Source organism: Aquarana catesbeiana, linkage group LG01, assembly GCF_042186555.1.
Source record: "Aquarana catesbeiana isolate 2022-GZ linkage group LG01, ASM4218655v1, whole genome shotgun sequence".
NCBI classification, from domain to species: domain Eukaryota; kingdom Metazoa; phylum Chordata; class Amphibia; order Anura; family Ranidae; genus Aquarana; species Aquarana catesbeiana.
The window spans coordinates 932,684,142-932,701,756 of NC_133324.1; the positions used below are offsets into that span (position 1 = coordinate 932,684,142).

Genomic DNA, 17,615 nt, shown 5'->3' on the forward strand with positions numbered 1-17,615 from the left:
ATATACGCTTATTGACATTTTTTTTACCAAAGACATGCGGCCGAATATATTTTGGCCTAAATGTATGACTAAAATTTAGTTTATTGGATTTTTTTTATAACAAAAAGTAGAAAATATCATTTTTTTTTTCAAAATTTTCGGTCTTTTTCCGTTTATAGCGCAAAAAATAAAAACCGCAGAGGTGATCAAATACCATCAAAAGAAAGCTCTATTTGTGGGAAGAAAAGGACGCAAATTTCGTTTGGGTACAGCATTGCATGACCGCGCAATTAGCAGTTAAAGCGACGCAGTGCCAAATTGGAAAAAGACCTCTGGTCCTTAGGCAGCATAATGGTCCGGGGCTCAAGTGGTTAAAGTTCATGTGTGTGTAAAGGCACTCAATAATTAGGAAAGCCATGAGGTACAAAAAAGAAATACAAACCACACCTTCCTCTCTTTGTTTTTATTATTGAATTCTATAAAATTGTTGTACTGATTATTTTAAGGATCACAAAATACACAACATTAATTTTAATATATGACACATAATATTATATACATACATCAGAAACCACATGACACTGAAAAAAAAAAATAATTGGGCAACAGCTCATACAACAAAAAAAAAAAACAATAATAATAATAATAATAATAATAGCAAGTGCTTCTCTTAATATTAAAAATGTCTGCTAATATAAACATATTAATATCTGGACATTGTTTACAAATATCGGGAAACCCACGCTTTACTAAATAATTATTTAACAACGAGAAAGGGGCAAACGTCATACTAAATATCTATTTGAATTATAACAAAAATACCCTTGTAATATTTTATAAAGTCGAAGAAAAAAAAAATAAGCCAGCTAAGGTCATGTATAAAATATTATCGAGAATTAGTCCGTGGACTGCACGAATGAAAACAAAAAATTTGACATTCAAAGTGCTTAATCTGCAAATCTATTGCAGGACCGTGATGCTTTTGCTGCAGGAATCATTACATGGCAAGTGATTTAGTTTTTTGCATTATTTTTGAAGAAATGTTGGAAAGCTAAATTTGGGATTTAACGCTATTTGCCAGCATCCGGCAAACAGCTGACTGTGGCAGCTTAACTGAGGCATTAAAGTGGTGAAAAAAAAAAGAGCATTCAGCATTCTTAGGCACCTATTTTATGATAAATATAGATCTTATAAAACTATATAGATAGGTGTATCTCAACAGATTTATGTAGATGTATATCTTAGTAGATATATATATATATATAAAAGGCCTCTGAGCTTTTTATAGAGTTTGGTCCTTATTTATAATTCGCCCACCTCTCGCGATGAATAAACTCACTGAATGAGCAGATTTTCTTTTTTTTTTTCTTTTTTTTTCTTTTTTTTAAGGTAAACATTTAGAGGTGAGATTTTGAGCATTGAAATATAAAGAAAAAAGTTTAAATTCCCTGGTAATCAGCTTATGAGTCAAAACTGCTAACTGCGCCTCTTTAAAACATGACAGTTAGCACAAAGTTAAGTTTCACCCAACCTGTATTTTGATTTATTTACTTTTTTTTTTTAATATAGTGAATAAATAGTATATAAATAATACACAGGGTAGTGTAAAAAGTTGCACTCCAGTGACTTACATATTCCACCTAAAATCTAACTTTATTTTTCTTTTTATAATCTAGCTTACTGTAGTATTAGATAACAACATATCCACATAAAAATAAATTCAGGCGTAATCCTACAAGAGTTGATGGTGTATTTTAAGCATAAGACCAGGAAAAGAGAGCAAAAGAAATACCAGACAAAAAAAATGAAAAAATACATTTCAGACAAAATGAAAAAAAAAATGAATTGAAAAACAATAAACCACAGACAAAATGAAAAAAAAATTAAATCGAAAAAAAAAAAAGTCAAATTAAATAATATATAAACTCCTTTGCCATAAACAAATCAAGTGCTTGTCTGATAGGAATAATGCGGAAGTATTGTTTTATGTTTGAGTGTAACAATATCAAAATGTGAAGATCTATACGTACGTTGTAGCAAAGATTTTACGATGTATACATTAATAATTCCTACAATTCCTACAATCAATAAGCAAGACTAGATCATTGATGACCCATGCAAAGAATGGGAACTAAGCCCACAATATTGGGACTGGCAAAAATTGATTTACAGAATTTGAGATGTCTCATTTCAGCTTTAGTATTGTCGCATGGGACAATGACGCCAAAGAGAAAAGGGTTACATTTATCAGGGGGCAGAATAACATAAAGTATTAAATTGCACACATCTTTTGCAGTATGGTATGGACCGTGTGTGGAATCTATGTGGGTCTTTCTTGATAGGTCAACACTGGTTGACTAGCCAACTGGATTTCCAGACCTTCTCGAAAGAATGTTAGCAATTTTCTGTAGAAACATTTTTGGGTCTGGTTGGTCATTTTAGCACCACTTTTGAACAGCAATATGAACAGTTTTCTATCACAAGTACTGACATGATCGTACAACTTTAGACTTAAAGATATCTCACTCAAATCTGGTCCACCAAATGTCTACTGGACTATGGCCAACGTTATCAGAGAAAATTATGTAGCTCATATAAAACAATGTGACAGAAAAAAAAATACATCTGATGGCCTTGTACTCTAACCAGTATTTTTAAAGGCCACTGACCATCAGGAAAATGGTTAATGAAATAGTATGGGTAACCCGGATGGAATGCACAAGGAAGTTAAGGAAAGCAGACCAAGTGCTGGCTCACGACTCGTGGACGGATTTGAGGGAATGTAAGGGTCTGCCTATTAGGAAAGAAGAGCAGACCTTGCTAAATTAAGGCACTGGCCTCTAATATTAAACACAGTCATACACAAAAGGATTTAAAAAATGAAACTGAAATGTATGTATTGTCATACGCTAGATTCAGGTGGGCTCACCATGGCAAGAAAACAAACAACCATAAAATTCCAGTACAGACAATTACATCAACTCTGTAGGCAAAGACCTTTGCAATGATGCATTTTGCCTGTCCACTGGTCCTGAAGGCACTGCCACTGTCATAGATTGCTTTGATCTCTAGCTGAGAATAGATTGGCCAAGGACCAGCCCAACCATTTTGCTCATGAAGGTATGTGAATAAGATAGGAGTATCTATAAGTGGTGTCCACCTTTAGTTTCACCTCAATCTATTGTTTGGCTGGAAAAAACACACTTTCTGTTTCCAGTGCTTTAGTTGGGTCAGCCAATCTAGATGTCAACTTACTTCTATGATCATATTGTAAATCCTGTGACTGCTAGCATGCTAAAGAACACTCAATATAATGACCCGTTATTGCAAGCTTTTCTTGAAAAGCTTTTTTTTTTTTTGTCTTTTTTTTTTTTATCTCGAAGAAAACAAAATAAGGCAGGTATATAAACAAGAGAAGGAAACCCTGGTATCACTGATATGAGTAACACTGAAACAACTTCTGGAGTACAGACAAGAAAGCAACAACAGGGGTAGGTCTTGTAAACATTGGGAGACCACCCAAGAATCCCTCGACAAGGAGATCCACCAGCGCTCCAAAAATCCTTAAGTGAAGTCCTTGCCCAGCCAGTGATCTCCAAGTGTCCTCTTCTGCAGCAGGATTCATGAAGATAGGACCTGGATCAGCTTTTTTTGTCACTTAATGTATATATGTTAATATATTTAAGTTAAACATTCCACAGAGATATAGTCACGGTTTGGTGGCTCGGTATACATAAGTTAGTATTGTTCGTGGATATATTTTTCTTTCTTGTTACCATCTAGCTTTGATTTTGACTGTGTGCTTGTTTCCCAGTTTGTTTTCTTTTTTTTTTTTTTTCAGGGAAAGGATATTGAAGGCCTTGATGGCTACACAGTTGCACCAAGCATGGCTTCTGTTTCTGTCACAATTTCATTTTGGTTGGAATCTAGTCCATAAAACCTGACCTTGAGTTCATCAGCTGGGTGGACCACCGGCACCGGTAGGACTTTTGGGAAAGTTCTGGTGGCCAGCTCAAACCTGCTCATGCTGGCCAGCTCAATGGCCAAGGTCTTCAAGAAAAGCTTGGCCAACTGTTTACCCAAACAGTTCCGTACTCCACCACCAAACGGCAAATAATGAAACCTGCCATCTTTGTCTTCTGTACGGTCTTGCCCAAAGCGGTCTGGGTCAAAGACATCAGCATCCTTGAATACCGGAGATGTGTCATGAGTGTCCCTGATGCTGTATAAGACACTCCATCCTTTGGGGATCTGGCATCCCTAGAGAGGTAAGAGATAATATTTCTGTTAGTAAAAGTTCACTCACTACAATTCAAAGCTCTATGGTACTTTAACATGTATTTTTTAACAAAGCTGCTCTAGGTAAATACACAGAAAACCATTTGGTTGGTTTTTGCATTATCGGTTTGGTTTGTGTATATACTGTACCTATATAGTGCCTATTCTACAACATATAAGATGAAGCGTGCAATTAGTGAAGGGTGTGAGTAGGAAGTACTTAGATGTCTTTACAGTAAGTAAAGAGTTTAGGATGGGCTTCACAACTGTTGTGATCATCACCAGTAGTCTAAAGCACAAGCCAAGGTGGAACAATGGCATAGGTTTGGCAATGTATCCATATAGCTGTTTTTGACTCTACGTCAGCCATTCTCAACCAGGGTTCCACAGAATCTTAGGGTTCCTCCAGAAGTTCCTATGAGTTCCTTCAGCAGTGGCTCATGTATCTCCCAGTGGATGTTGACCTTATAGCTCCGGTGCCAATACCTATTGACAGAGCCAGCTACATGACACCAATGATCCTTTTAACTCTCTGTAAGGATGAGATTCTGATCACCGCTGTAAAAGGGAGATTTTTCCCATTGGCCACCAATCTAGGGGGCATTATTCGCACTGACTTCCAATGAATTGGCTTTAGCAAGGGTTCCCTCAGATCTGAAAATTATTTTAAGCTTCCTCTGGGGTAAAAAAAAAATGTTGAGAAAGGCTTCTCTAAATCCTTGTTTGGCTGCTTGCAAATAGGTAATTCTACAGGTGCATGGAGAAGTAGGAGGAGGAATGCAGGTACACAATAGGGTCTCTAGTGAGTAACGCATTGGTCAGCCAATTGTGGATATGCCCTATTTTATCAGGGCATATACTATCTTCTCTTTACTGTTTGCTCATCACAATTGTGAAAAGCAGATGAGCCAATGTACAAAAGCCAGTTACAAAAAATGTATAGCCTCAATACCAGTGGTCTGCCAACTGGGGCCCTTTGCTTGCTTTTATCAAGAAATAAAATCAACGAGAGAAGGGGCATTATTTCCCTCACTGTTGCTGATATAGTTTCTGCCACTGACAACAACAATGGGGCACTATTCCTCCCACCAACACCAATGATGGCATACTATTCCTCCCATTGATGCCAAAGATGGGGAACTAATCCTCCCATTGACACCAATTATGGGGCACCAATTCTCCCACTAACTCCATGATGGGGCACTAATCCTCCCATTGACACCAATAATAGGCCACTGTTCCTCCCACTGACACCAATAATGGGACATTATTCTTCCCATTGACACCAATGATGGGGCACTATTCCTCCCATTGACACCAATTGGCACTATTCCTCCCTCTAATACCAATCATGGAGCATTGTTTACTCCCACTGATTCCAGGACATTTTCTCCCATTGGCCACAGTGCACCTCCCCCTAAATTTTGAAGGACAGTAAACTGGCTGTTTGTGTAGAAAATTTGGAGACCCCTGCTCTATGCACTCCTGATATTATTATACTAACACTTATCCTCAGATAAAATAATTGATTGGGTGGGTGGGTTTCTCTGAATCGGGGGTCTGGATGTTGTCGGCCCTGAGGAAGGCACTCAAGCTTACTAGCAAGGGGGCTCTCTTGGACCTCCCTTACAAGCCATTTCTATGTTGGGAAAGAAAGAACGACTAAAAGATCTTAGATGAGGATTATTGATCATGGGAATTTTTCCCCATTAGAGAAAATTGGACCACACTTTATAAGTTTTTTTTTTCGATTATTGCGATTCATGAGGTTCTAAATTCCTGAGGATGTTTTTACCTTACTTTTTTTTTTGTCTTATTCCAAAGTGCACGTCTCTTGCCCACACACTATCATTTTTCTTAATATACTGTATAATGGTGGTGCAGTGAAGTCATAAAGTCATTACTGTTCTGTGAGCTAAGAGCAGGCCTGGAAAGTTCAATATTTACATGCACTATCCAGTGCCCAATAGGCAGACCCAAAACTGGGTGCAGGCCCAGCTCGGAAACCAAGAAACACCTTAAGGCAAATGGGATAGCCGCACACCGGGATCGAAAATCCAAGTAGAAATCTTGCTAACGATTTTTACACTATACTGCGCTTAATCATAACCACAACTGATTAAGCGCAGTTTAGCGTGAAACACGTTAACATTTGTTCCCAGCTCCTGTGACTGTGTTTGGTGGATTTTACAATAAAGATTTCTACTTGGATTTCCGATCCTGGTGTGTGACCATCCTATTTTCCTCACAGTGGAGCAACCCTGTGCAGATTCTTTCCTCAATGAATAAAACCACCAGTCTCCCTGACTCTTTTAATAATTAAAAGACCTTGTTTAATCCAAGCCCAGATGGTTAACTATGAATACTCACGTCCAGCTCAAAGGTCTGCAGCACGGTCCGGTAGCCTCCAGAGACTGGGCTGTAAAGCCGCAACAGCTCTTTGATGACGCAGTCCAGGTAAGGTAGGGTGGTAATGGTGTCCACACGTAGCGCCCCCTCGCAGACACAGCCGTTGTGCAGGATCCCATTGCTGCGCAGCTCTTCCCTCAGCTTCTCCAAAACAGCTGGATGCTTCAGCAGCTGCATGATAAGCGATGTGCTTGCACTGGCGGTGGTGGCGTGGGCAGCGAAGATCAGCTCCAGAGTCCCATCCTGGGCAGGAGAAGAAAAAAAAACAACAGTCAGTTTTTTTAAAGAGGAATTGCAAGTTTCAATGTGATTATAGCACATGCAATATTGCATAATAAATGATAAACTGTCAATACAGAAATAAGGGAGATGGCATTGTTGGCTTCTTCTGCCATCGCCTACTTGATTCTCGCTACATCACTTAAAGGGGGTGGGGGGTTTACTATAACTGGAGCACTCGGAATCTGGTACAGTTGCGCATGGTAGCCAATCAGCTTCTAACGTCAGCTTTTTCAATTAAAGCAGAGTTCCACCCAAAAATGGAACTTCTGTTTATCTGGTTCCTCCCCCGCCTCCGGTGTCACATTTGACACCTTTCAAGGGGAGGGGGAGCAGATACCTGTCTAATACAGGTATTTTCTCCCACTTCCAGTGATAGATCTCCGCAGAATCTGTGGCGATCTACACCATGTCCGACCCCTCCTTCGCCCCCCCTTGCTGTCTTCTGGTAGACACACAGGTCCCAGAAGACAGCAGGGACCAGTCAGGACGCGCAGCGCGACTCGCGCATGCACAGTAGGGAACCAGGCTTGCGACTTCACTTCCTGATTCCCTTACTGAAGATGTCAGCACCTCCACCCGGGAGCCGAGGGACAGGTCGGCTTCGGGCGCCCAGGACAGGTACGTTTCCTTATTTTAAAAGTCAGCAGCTGCAGTATTTGTAGCTGCTGACTTTTATTTTTTATTTTTCGGCGGAACTCCACTTTAAGCTTTGATCAGGCACTGATGTTGGATGAGAAGGCCTGCTCTAATTCTTCCCAGATTCCAGAAGAGCATTTGTGAGGTCAGGCATTGATGTTGGACATGAAGGCCTGGCTCGCAGTCTCCGCTCTAATTCATCCCAAAGGTGTTCTATCGGGTTGGGGTTTAGGACTCTGTGGAGGCCAGTCAAGTTCCTCCACCCCAACTCACTCATCCATGTCTTTATGGACCTTGCTTTGTGCACTGGTGTGCAGTCATGTTGGAACAGGAAGGGGCCATCCCCAAACTGTTCCCACAAAGTTGGGAGCATGAAATTGTCCAAAATGTCTTGGCCTGCTGACGCCTTAAGAGTTTCTTTCACTGGAACTAAGGGGCCAAGCCCAACCCCTGAAAAACAACCCCACATCATAATCCCCCTCCACCAAATCATTTGGACCAGTTCACAAAGCAAGGTCCATAAAGACATGGAAGAGCGAGTTTGGGGTGGAGGAACTTGACTGGCCTGCACAGAGGTCTGACCTCAACGTGATAGAACACATTTTGGAAGAATTAGAGCGTGGACAGCGAGCCAGGTCTTCTCATCCACATCAGTGCCGGACCTCACAAATGTGCTTCTGGAAGAATGGTCAAACATTTCCATAGACACACTCCTAAACCTTGTGGACGGCCTTCCCAGAAGAGTTGAAGCTGTTATAGCTGCAAAGGGTGGGCCAACCCAATATTGAATCCTACGGACTAAGACTGGGATGCCATTAAAGTTTATGTGTGTGTAAAGGCAGGCGTCACAATACTTTTGACAATATAATGTACCTATGACTGCTGTGTAGTTGACTTTTGAGCATTTAAATTTTATATCAGTACGCTGGTGCAATAAGGGAAGGCCATTTGGTAGTGTGGTCTAGAATTCTGTGTTTAAGAAGGACAACATTGTCATTTATTTATTGCAGTGATGGTTTTGTGCTCTAGTTAGTTACTTTTAAATGTTGATATGATAAATTATTTATTTTTAACATGCCATATATTGGTTCACATCTAACGGTCTTATGAAAACGACAGCCCTGGAACTTGGAACCAGAAAAAAAAAAAAAGGTTCCAGCTATGCAGTGTGCCAACAAAGGCCATCACGTTGCACATCACAAGAACATTCCCCGGCTGATCAGGAGCTAGGACTGTACAGGCAGCCTGGGTACTTGGCATGGAGAGCTGCCTGGGATGGTGCCAAGTGCACTGGGCAAGCTTCCCCAACATGTCACTAATTTAGCTGCCATTACTACCATATGATGTAATCAGACCTGCATCCAGCACTGTGAACGAGCTAATCTCTTGATTAGACAAACCGCTCGCTGCTAGGCAAGTACATGCAAGATACGTACCCTGCCAGCCTCTTCCCATGCCCAGCGAGGGAGAGAAAGACGAGGTTGACATCAATAATCTATGGGCTAAAAAAATGTAGTATTCATGCCGCCAATGATTTAGCCGTTCTGAACTATAGGTCTCATTTTTCATAGTGCCAGAATTGTATGCTGCCTGTGTGGCCCATAGCAGCCCATAGCAGCCAACCAACTTTTCCATCCTCTTGGAAAGTGCAACAGAGAAAGACATTTTATCACCAGAGTCAAGAATTTAGTAGGTGCTTTTCTCATTCAGTGTAGAGCAACAGGTTTGCTTGAACACCTCCATATAGCAGAACAAACCTTTGCAAAGTGCAGTTGCACTCTGCAAGAGCAGGCGCTCCAGAGCTTAGTAAATGAGCAGAAGTTCTGCTGACTTCCATCATCCAATTGTGTGCAAGGAAAAAATATTTTTGTAGCTGTCTTTAAGGGTGGCATTCTGAGCACCATTTTAAGGGGAACATTCTTCCTATTGACCACCAGTATAATGGGCATTGTTCTATTGACCCCTAATGAATTGGTTTTAGTAAGGGTTCCTTGAGACTTGAAAAATTATTTTTGGGGTTCCTCTAGAGATAGAAGGTTGAGAAAATCTGCTCTATGGGGTTGACTTACTAAAGTCAAATCGACTGTGCACTTTGCAAAATGCAGTTGCACTCTGCAAGCACATTTGCTCCCAGGACTTAGTAAATGAGGTAAAGCTCCACTTTGCAAAGAATACCCAAAAACATTCAAGGAAGATTAAAAAAACAACAAAAAAATAATAATTTTGTGTCATGCTGCTGACTTTGCAAAGTGATCCTGAACCTTGAACTCTGTAGGCACCATCAAAAAGGTGGTTCATCAGCCACAGCTCAAGGAACCCCTAGCAACCTCTGGAGGAACCCTGGTTGAGAATGGCTGCCATAGAGTAACATGGCCTCCTCCATGTCACAGAGCTGAGTCAATCGTCACTGTCTTACAGGGAGTCTATAGCCCTGTGTGAGCTACAACTCCCATAACTTGTAACTTAAACAGGATATTGCTTCCAGTGTATAAATGGAGCAGTGGGGAGTAAAAGGAAGGTATGGATAAACTGTTGGGAACCAGGATATACTATACGGCGTGGGCAAATCCCAAGTTCACTTTAAGCCACCAACAGACCAGAATTTTCAGTGGTCATGAGCCCTCAAGTCCACTGATGTGTTTAGTCTTCTAGTAGCTAACTGCGGTTACCAAACAGAGGAGATTGCCGACCAGAGACCAAGAATCCATATGACTTTTTTGGAATTTAAGAGGACTATTGTGAATTCCCCCTTTATTTCGTGTCCCCCCCCCCCTTTGTTTTTTTCCTAACAACCTTGTCTCTAATTTCAGACGTTTATATATATATCTCTCCCGAGGAAGCGAGCACTCGTGAAACGCGTTGAGAATTTGAGAAATTTGTTACATAAGCATCTACCCTCTGGATTGTCAACTGTGATTTGATCTATGTAATTATGGATATCTATGTATATGTGTTTGTGTTTACCAGAACAATTTTAGCAGTATCTATCATATACGTTTAAATGCTTAATACATTTTGTACATTTTATACTTTTTGGCTTGTGTCTCTGAAAGTCCCTTGGGCATTTCTCTCTCTGTATGTGTATATTCTGGGACTGAGACACTCTCATCCCTCACATATGCCAGTGCTATTTTTGTATTTTTGGCAGATTGTCATGGAACTAATTAAGTAGCTTTATCTCTATGTACCTGTAATGGGTTTATGTGTGGATCTATTTGTGTATAGATTTTTTATGCAAGTCTCATCTGCTGCAGACACAGGGTTTTAAACAATGCTTTTTCTAATAAAAACGATTGATTTTTTATAAAATGATTGTACAGATTCATCGACTTTCCAGTATACTGTATATTTAAAAAGCACCTTAAAAGTCCCTGGGGTATATGCTTTAAACCCCATCCCCTGGTAAATTTGCCTCTTTATACTTATTTAAATATAGGATGTGGTGCTTTCTGTTGACTATCTCTGCCCTTATTACGTTTATTCCTATTTTTGTATGCTGACCAGAGACTGTCACCAAATAACCAGAGACTGCTACCAAGTGACCAGAGACTTCTGCCAAGCTACCAGAGCCTGCTGTCAAGCTATGAAAGTCTGCTGCCAAGCAACCAGAGAGTTCTGCCAAGCTACCAGAGACTTCCACAAGCTACCAAAGACTGTCGCCAAGCTAACAGTGATGGCTGCCAATCATCCAAATACTTCTGTCAAGCTACCATAGACTTCTGCCAAGCTACTAGAGATTGCTGTCAAGCTACCAGAGGCTTCTGCCAAGCGATCAGAGACTGTTGTCTAGCTACCAGAGACTGCCTCCAAGCAACCAGGGAGTTCCACCAAGCTAGCAGAGACTGCCACCAAGCTACCAGAGACTACTGCCAAGCTACCAGAGACTACGGCCAAGCTACCAGAGACTACGACCAAGCTACCAGAGACTACGACCAAGCTACCAGAGACTACGACCAAGCTACCAGAGACTATGGCCAAGCTACCAGAGACTACGACCAAGTTACCAGAGACTACAGTGTCTGCCGGCTTGTCAGCATAACAGCGCCTGCAGACTATTAGCTGTAGGCACTATTTGAGTATTCTGACAGTTGAGACTATCAGCAATAGCATGGCAGGTGGGAATTCCTCCATCCATGCCATTTGTGTGGATGGAAAATCGTTTGGTATAGGGCCTTTTTAGTGTTTTATCAAACTCAACTCATAGACTTGCACTGAGATGGCTGAACTCCTTCAGCATGACAAACAACAATGAGTTTATCTCTGCAGCCATTTAGCAGAGGGGCTAATCACATTTCCTGCAATACAGATGGCCACCAGTGGGCACATACCCCAATTCATATATTCATGAAATAAACCAACAATGGAACAGCGAGCAACAGAGAAAATCACATGCTAAAATAACTTTGAATGTAGGGGACACTGGTTGGGAAATCTGCCACCAATATGGACAATAGCCAACCAAAAAACAGCTGGCTTAACATAAACCTGTGCTTTGCCTGCCACATGTTCATTTAAATGCGTTGTCACAAAGTCGGTATTAAGGCTCTAAAATCTTTTGTAGGGTTGGCATTTCACAGAAGGATAATTACCATCAGCTCCTGCATGGTCAGCTCATTGCCGTGCTCCTTGCCACTCTCGATAAGGACATCTAGGGCATCCGTGTAGTCCTTCCCCTGAGTGTTCTGCAGCTTCTCCTGGATTGCCTTCTCCAAACCTCTCAGCAGCGTCTCACGTGCTTGCATACCCTGGATGAAGCAAATAAACAGAATGTCACTCTACAGATTTTCCACTTTTCTAAGTTCAAAAGCCAATAGAAGATGCAATTTTTTAGATGGTAAACAGAATATAGTAAATGCATTCTACTGTGGTCAGAGGGTACGCCTACAGACCTATATGTACTACACCATCAACTGATTATCTGTAGCAGCTAGAAGAGGGAGATAAATATCTATGGCCATGTCTTGTCAATGTTTGGTCTACCGAGGAGTGGTTGAAAATGCTTCTTTTTCAGTTACATCATGTCCTTAATCATACTAAGGCTCACCTTAGATGGGTGATGTGTTCCTGACAAAGGGTAGGAGACATTTGCCCATCCCGGGATCTGCCACCACTCCTTGTAGGATTCACATAATGACTGAAGGAAGGTGAAGGTTGGAAAGGAGGCCTATAACTTGCAAGACAAGGAGGGAATTCTTCAAGCCAGGCTGGGTTAAAATGTGCAAGGAGGGGGCTATAATTGGGCAGGTTTGAAAATCTCTGAAAAACAATAATGAGCCCTTTGGATCAAATCAGAAGATCTGCTGATTCACTAATTAAGATTTGAATAAACATAATACTTCTGATATGCTGGAATCGCACCGTTCAGAGACATGATTCATGTATTGTAAGATTTTCTGCATGTTAGCATATGAAAGTTATTTTTTTCTGTGTATTTAGCTGCAATTTTTTAAGTTGGCCCAGTGGCGGTACTACCAGGGTCGCAAAGGTCGCACTTGTGACATGCGCTCTGCCACTGTGGGGGGCCCCAAGATAGCAGGAAGGAAGCCCACTGTAGAACATGTGAAAGGGACCCGCTTTGGGACAGTAAGGCTCGGTTTGCACTGCTGCAACCCAAAGTCGTGCTACTTGTTTGCCATTTTCAAGATGCATGACAAGTCGCAGCTTAAAAAAGGGAGCTGGGATCATTAGGAAGGGCCCAGGGCTTGGGTGGAAGTGCCCCAGGCTCGAAGGGAAGGGCCCCCAGCACCGATGGAAAGGACCTGGGACTGATGGAAAGGGCCCTGGTGGTCAGGGGGGCCCTTCTTGGTTTCAAAGGGCTTGGGTGGAAGGGCCCCAGGCTTGAAGGGAAGGGCCCCCAGGACCATTGGAAAGGACCTGGGACCGATGGAAAGGGCCCTGGTGGTCAGGGGGGCCCTTCATGGTTTCCTTGCACCGGGGCCCTGAAGGTTCTAGTTATGCCTCTGAATTGGTCATAGGGTCTCTTAAAAACCAGCTGGCTCATTAGTACTTCTAGTGGTCAAACATACACATTAGAACTGCATGGGATAGCCCTAAGCAGCTCAGTCCAATGGCTTATGGCTACCCCATTACAACTACTACTGCTATTACCGCTACACTTTAACAAGATGCTAATACCCTATCACAGAATAGCATATCGCCATTATAATGTATATGGTACCAAGAGGAATCCTGATAACTCCTTTAGAATATCATATCCTCCAAATTATTTATATGGACAGACTTCCCAATGCCTTTTAGTTTATTTTATATGATGACAAACAAACATCATATAAAATAACATGAAACAGAGGAGCAGGAACACTCCAAAGAGGGCAGGAAAACCTAAAACTCCACAATGGCGGGGAGAACAGATAACTATAAAATTATCTTTGGATATTTTGAAAATAGTAAGCCTTTAACAACATGCCCTCCTCCCCAAAAAAAAATAAAAAATGGTCGGTATGACACTTGTCTGAGTGAACGCCAAGAAGTTCTTTTTACGAGGTTCTTCACGTCTCGCACTGCCCTAAAATCTATTAAAGCAGCAGGTATTTCAGAGGTGATCAGAGAACAAAAAAAGGTTTCTACGTTCCATGACTTAAGCAGCATTTGACTTAATCCTGAACTAAAAAATTTATTGGTTTCATCCATTAGTCATCTGCCTGGAATGTGGTCTCTCTCATGACTTGCTCCTGTTCTCGTTCATGCCTTTTTTATATGAGCGGCTTAGCCTATAAACCTCATTATCCTAAAATATTTATAAGCAAAACTGACACATCAGGACGCCGTAAATCATTACAGGATGAATCACTTTTGATGTCACTCGGAGACAACCGTAGTTGCATTTTTTTTTATGTGCATGGTAACACATTAAGGCACTAGTCAGTGGGGGAACTACCAGGGTTGCAAAGGTCGCACTTGGGACTATGCCCTGGCTTTCCGCCACCACCCCCCAATAGGCAGGAAGGGGGCTCGATGCAGAACATGTGAAAGGGCCCTGCTGTGGGACCGTTGTAAGGCTCGGTCCACACTGCTGCAACCCCAAAGTCGTGCAATGTGCTTGAGATTTCCGTGCAACTTCCTTGCCATTTTCATGCAACGACTTGATTGTGACTTTTGTGATCTAACATTGCAGTCTATGGCACTCAAATCGTACTAAAGTCGTAGAAACATAGTGCAGGAACCTTTTTTTTTTTTCCGCTGAGACTTGAGTCACATTAATTAAGATGACACCCATTGAAATAATTGTGTTTTAATTTGTCATGCGACTTTAAGGGCTTGATTTAAGAAAAGTAGAGAGTGCAAAATCTGGTGCAGCTCTGCAAAGAAAGCAATCAGCTTCCTTCCGTTTTTTTGTTTTTTTTTGTCAAAGATTAATTGAACAAGCTTATGTTTAAAAGTTGATTGGCTACCATGCTCAACTGCACCAGATTTTGCACTCTTCTGGGGGCCCCCGGAACCAGAGGAAAGAGCCCTGCGACTGATGGAAAAGGCCCCAAGGACCAATGGACCCCCATAGCCAGGAGAGCCTTCAAGGTTGCAGGGCCCTGAAGATTCTAGTTACACCTCTGGCCCTAGTATAGGGCCAGAAAGATCAATTGCATCCAGTCCACCCGGTCAGGAGGCCAACTTGCAAGTTCAGGAGGTTGGATTGGAAAGATGTTAAAAGTTCATATCCCTTTGTGCTCTTGTGGCCTCTTTCAAGAAAGGGACAATTAATGTGAGAGGGAACACCTGATTTACACATGTGCAGTATAAAGTTTATCCTTGAGCTGTCCAGCCTTAGCACACCTTAATACAAGGATCAAAGGGCCAACTACAACAGGACTATATTACAGAAAGACCATTGCATAAAAATTCATGACATCTGGGGGCCTTCTCAGTGCAGGTGAACAGTAACAACCGGCTGGGAAAACCAATCCCAGCTGATCTTGATTTACAGGAAGAGACAAGGGAAGGGCTTCTGTAGGAGTGTGGGACATGCACAGGCTCCTACTCTCATAGGCCTGCGCACTGGGTGCGCTGGGTGTGCCCAATCACCCCATGCACCAGTGGCCTATCATACTTGTGTGCAGTGTGTGACGGGCACATAGTCCCCAAGGGAAAGGGGACAGACTGTGCCCTGACATGCACTGCCCACATGAAGTAAATAACAATAAGTCCACCACATTTTCCTGGGACCTGGGCCCGAGTGGCGGTACTGGCATCCATGGAACTTTTTCTCATTTTTGGGGAGCAAGTGTACAGAGCTGGGAAATCCTAGATGTTTTAAATCTCCAGAATCTACCAAAAACTGAAATATACATTTTTGGGTGAATTGATCTTTTACACAGAACCTTTCTCTTAATTCTTAAAAATGAATTGCCTACTTTCAAAGACAGCATAAGATTTATGGATACCTACCCTTCTATAACCACTGAAAGGGATATCCACTGGCAGCGAGAATACATTTTCGACAAACTGTTGAAACACGCGGAACAAGAGATTCAGTTCCTCATCAGAGAGCCTGAAACCCAGCAGAACCCTGATGGCCATGCGGAAGGTAAGCTTCTGAGCCTCACAGTAGACATTGATAGGATCGGGACTGCTGCTCCACACCCGTAATGTGTCTTGGATGACCAGCTGTATTTTCGGGAGGTAGGTCTCCAACGCTTCATGGCTGAATATTTTCGAGAACACCTATGAGAGGCAGACAAGAACACAATATATTAATCAAGCTCAGGATTCATTCAGACTTATTCATGGCAGAAGAAGACACTATAAAATCAACAGCAAGGGGAAGCTACGCCTACTGCAGAAAGACGAGCCAAGCCAGGTTCTGGCCTAGCCGGCCTACAGTGCTGTTTGGCAAGTGCGGGCCTTGTGTGTAATGTAATGTAAGCGTACTCCTTGGTGAGCCAAAATAAAGTTCAGCTCCTTGAAACATGAGGGATCGGAGAGCAGAAACCCAAAATGAGGGAGGAGATTTGTCAGTCTGAACAAGAAACACAAGCAATGTGCAAATGTGAAAATTTCCCCCGTAGTCAGCAGGCGTCTATACATGTAAGACTTTCCTGGCTTAGGAGACACGTTCACCATACATCTTGTTAGCTGGGTTTTGTTTGCAGAATATTTGGTGTTAAAGTCCTGACATCCATTGGCTAACTCAAGAGACAGAAAAATGCAAGCTTTCATTTGTATGGCAAGTTAATAAAACTGTTCCTAATGAATCTTACTATGGTCAACTGTCTTCCTTTGGTGGAGCGTATCTTTAGCTAAAATGTTTTCTATTACCTATAACAAGTATTGGCATCATCTAGGAAGTACTCAACTTAGGGCCCGTTAACACTAACCTGTTGTGGTAATTTATGTAACACGCTTTACTTTGTTGCGTTGCCCCTTATGATGAATGGCACCCCAACACACGAGTCGCAATGCAGGACAATGCACAGTAGTGAAGTGGTGGTGTATTGCATGTCTATTTGGAGAAAGTATGTCACCAGCACACCAAGGATCTCCAAAGCAGATCCAAAGCTTTATTCAGAGATCACATCATAATGACAGAAGAACCCTAAGGAGCCTTGCAGGACCCCTTCATCAGGCGTGCTTTGGAGATGCTTGGTGTTCTTTGGAAGACGCATCCATTTATAGTTACAGACATTTCGGGAATGTGTGCGTTGGGAATATTGTGCTTGCATATGTCCATTTGGGGTACGTTGGCAGCCAATTCATTTCAGTGGGATGCCTTAATGCAACACACATTAACGGGCCACATAACATACATTGATGATTCATATGGAAGTAAATGGGCCCTAATAGGTGAAGATGGGCACTTATTATACTTTGGAGTAAGGATGGCCATGAACAGACTCTTGTAATGCTCCTAATTGTGAGCATTGTTTGCAGCATTCATGTAGTTTCTGAGTTCTTAAGTGTCTTTGGTGGTTTTTTCAACCTGTGGGCCAACAATAGATTTGCTTGTGTTTCACTTTTTTTTTTTACACATGTCAATATTAAAGGTTTTGTAATCTCAATTTCTATTATTTTTTTAT

At 41.8% G+C, this 17,615-nt stretch overlaps 1 protein-coding gene across 1 annotated transcript in view; it reads right to left on the bottom strand.

The window, feature by feature from the left end:
• Nucleotides 1–435: 435 nt before the first annotated feature.
• The window catches only part of CYP26B1 (cytochrome P450 family 26 subfamily B member 1), a 59,592-nt gene continuing 42,412 nt past the window's right edge, over nucleotides 436–17,615 (bottom strand). The window contains exons 3-6 of the mRNA XM_073611058.1: nucleotides 15,988–16,263; nucleotides 12,174–12,329; nucleotides 6,628–6,909; nucleotides 436–4,239 (exon numbers count right to left, since the gene is read on the bottom strand). Of these exons, the coding sequence (XP_073467159.1) occupies nucleotides 3,847–4,239; nucleotides 6,628–6,909; nucleotides 12,174–12,329; nucleotides 15,988–16,263 (1,107 nt within the window). The 3' untranslated portion in view covers nucleotides 436–3,846. The remainder of the gene's footprint in view (nucleotides 4,240–6,627; nucleotides 6,910–12,173; nucleotides 12,330–15,987; nucleotides 16,264–17,615) is intronic.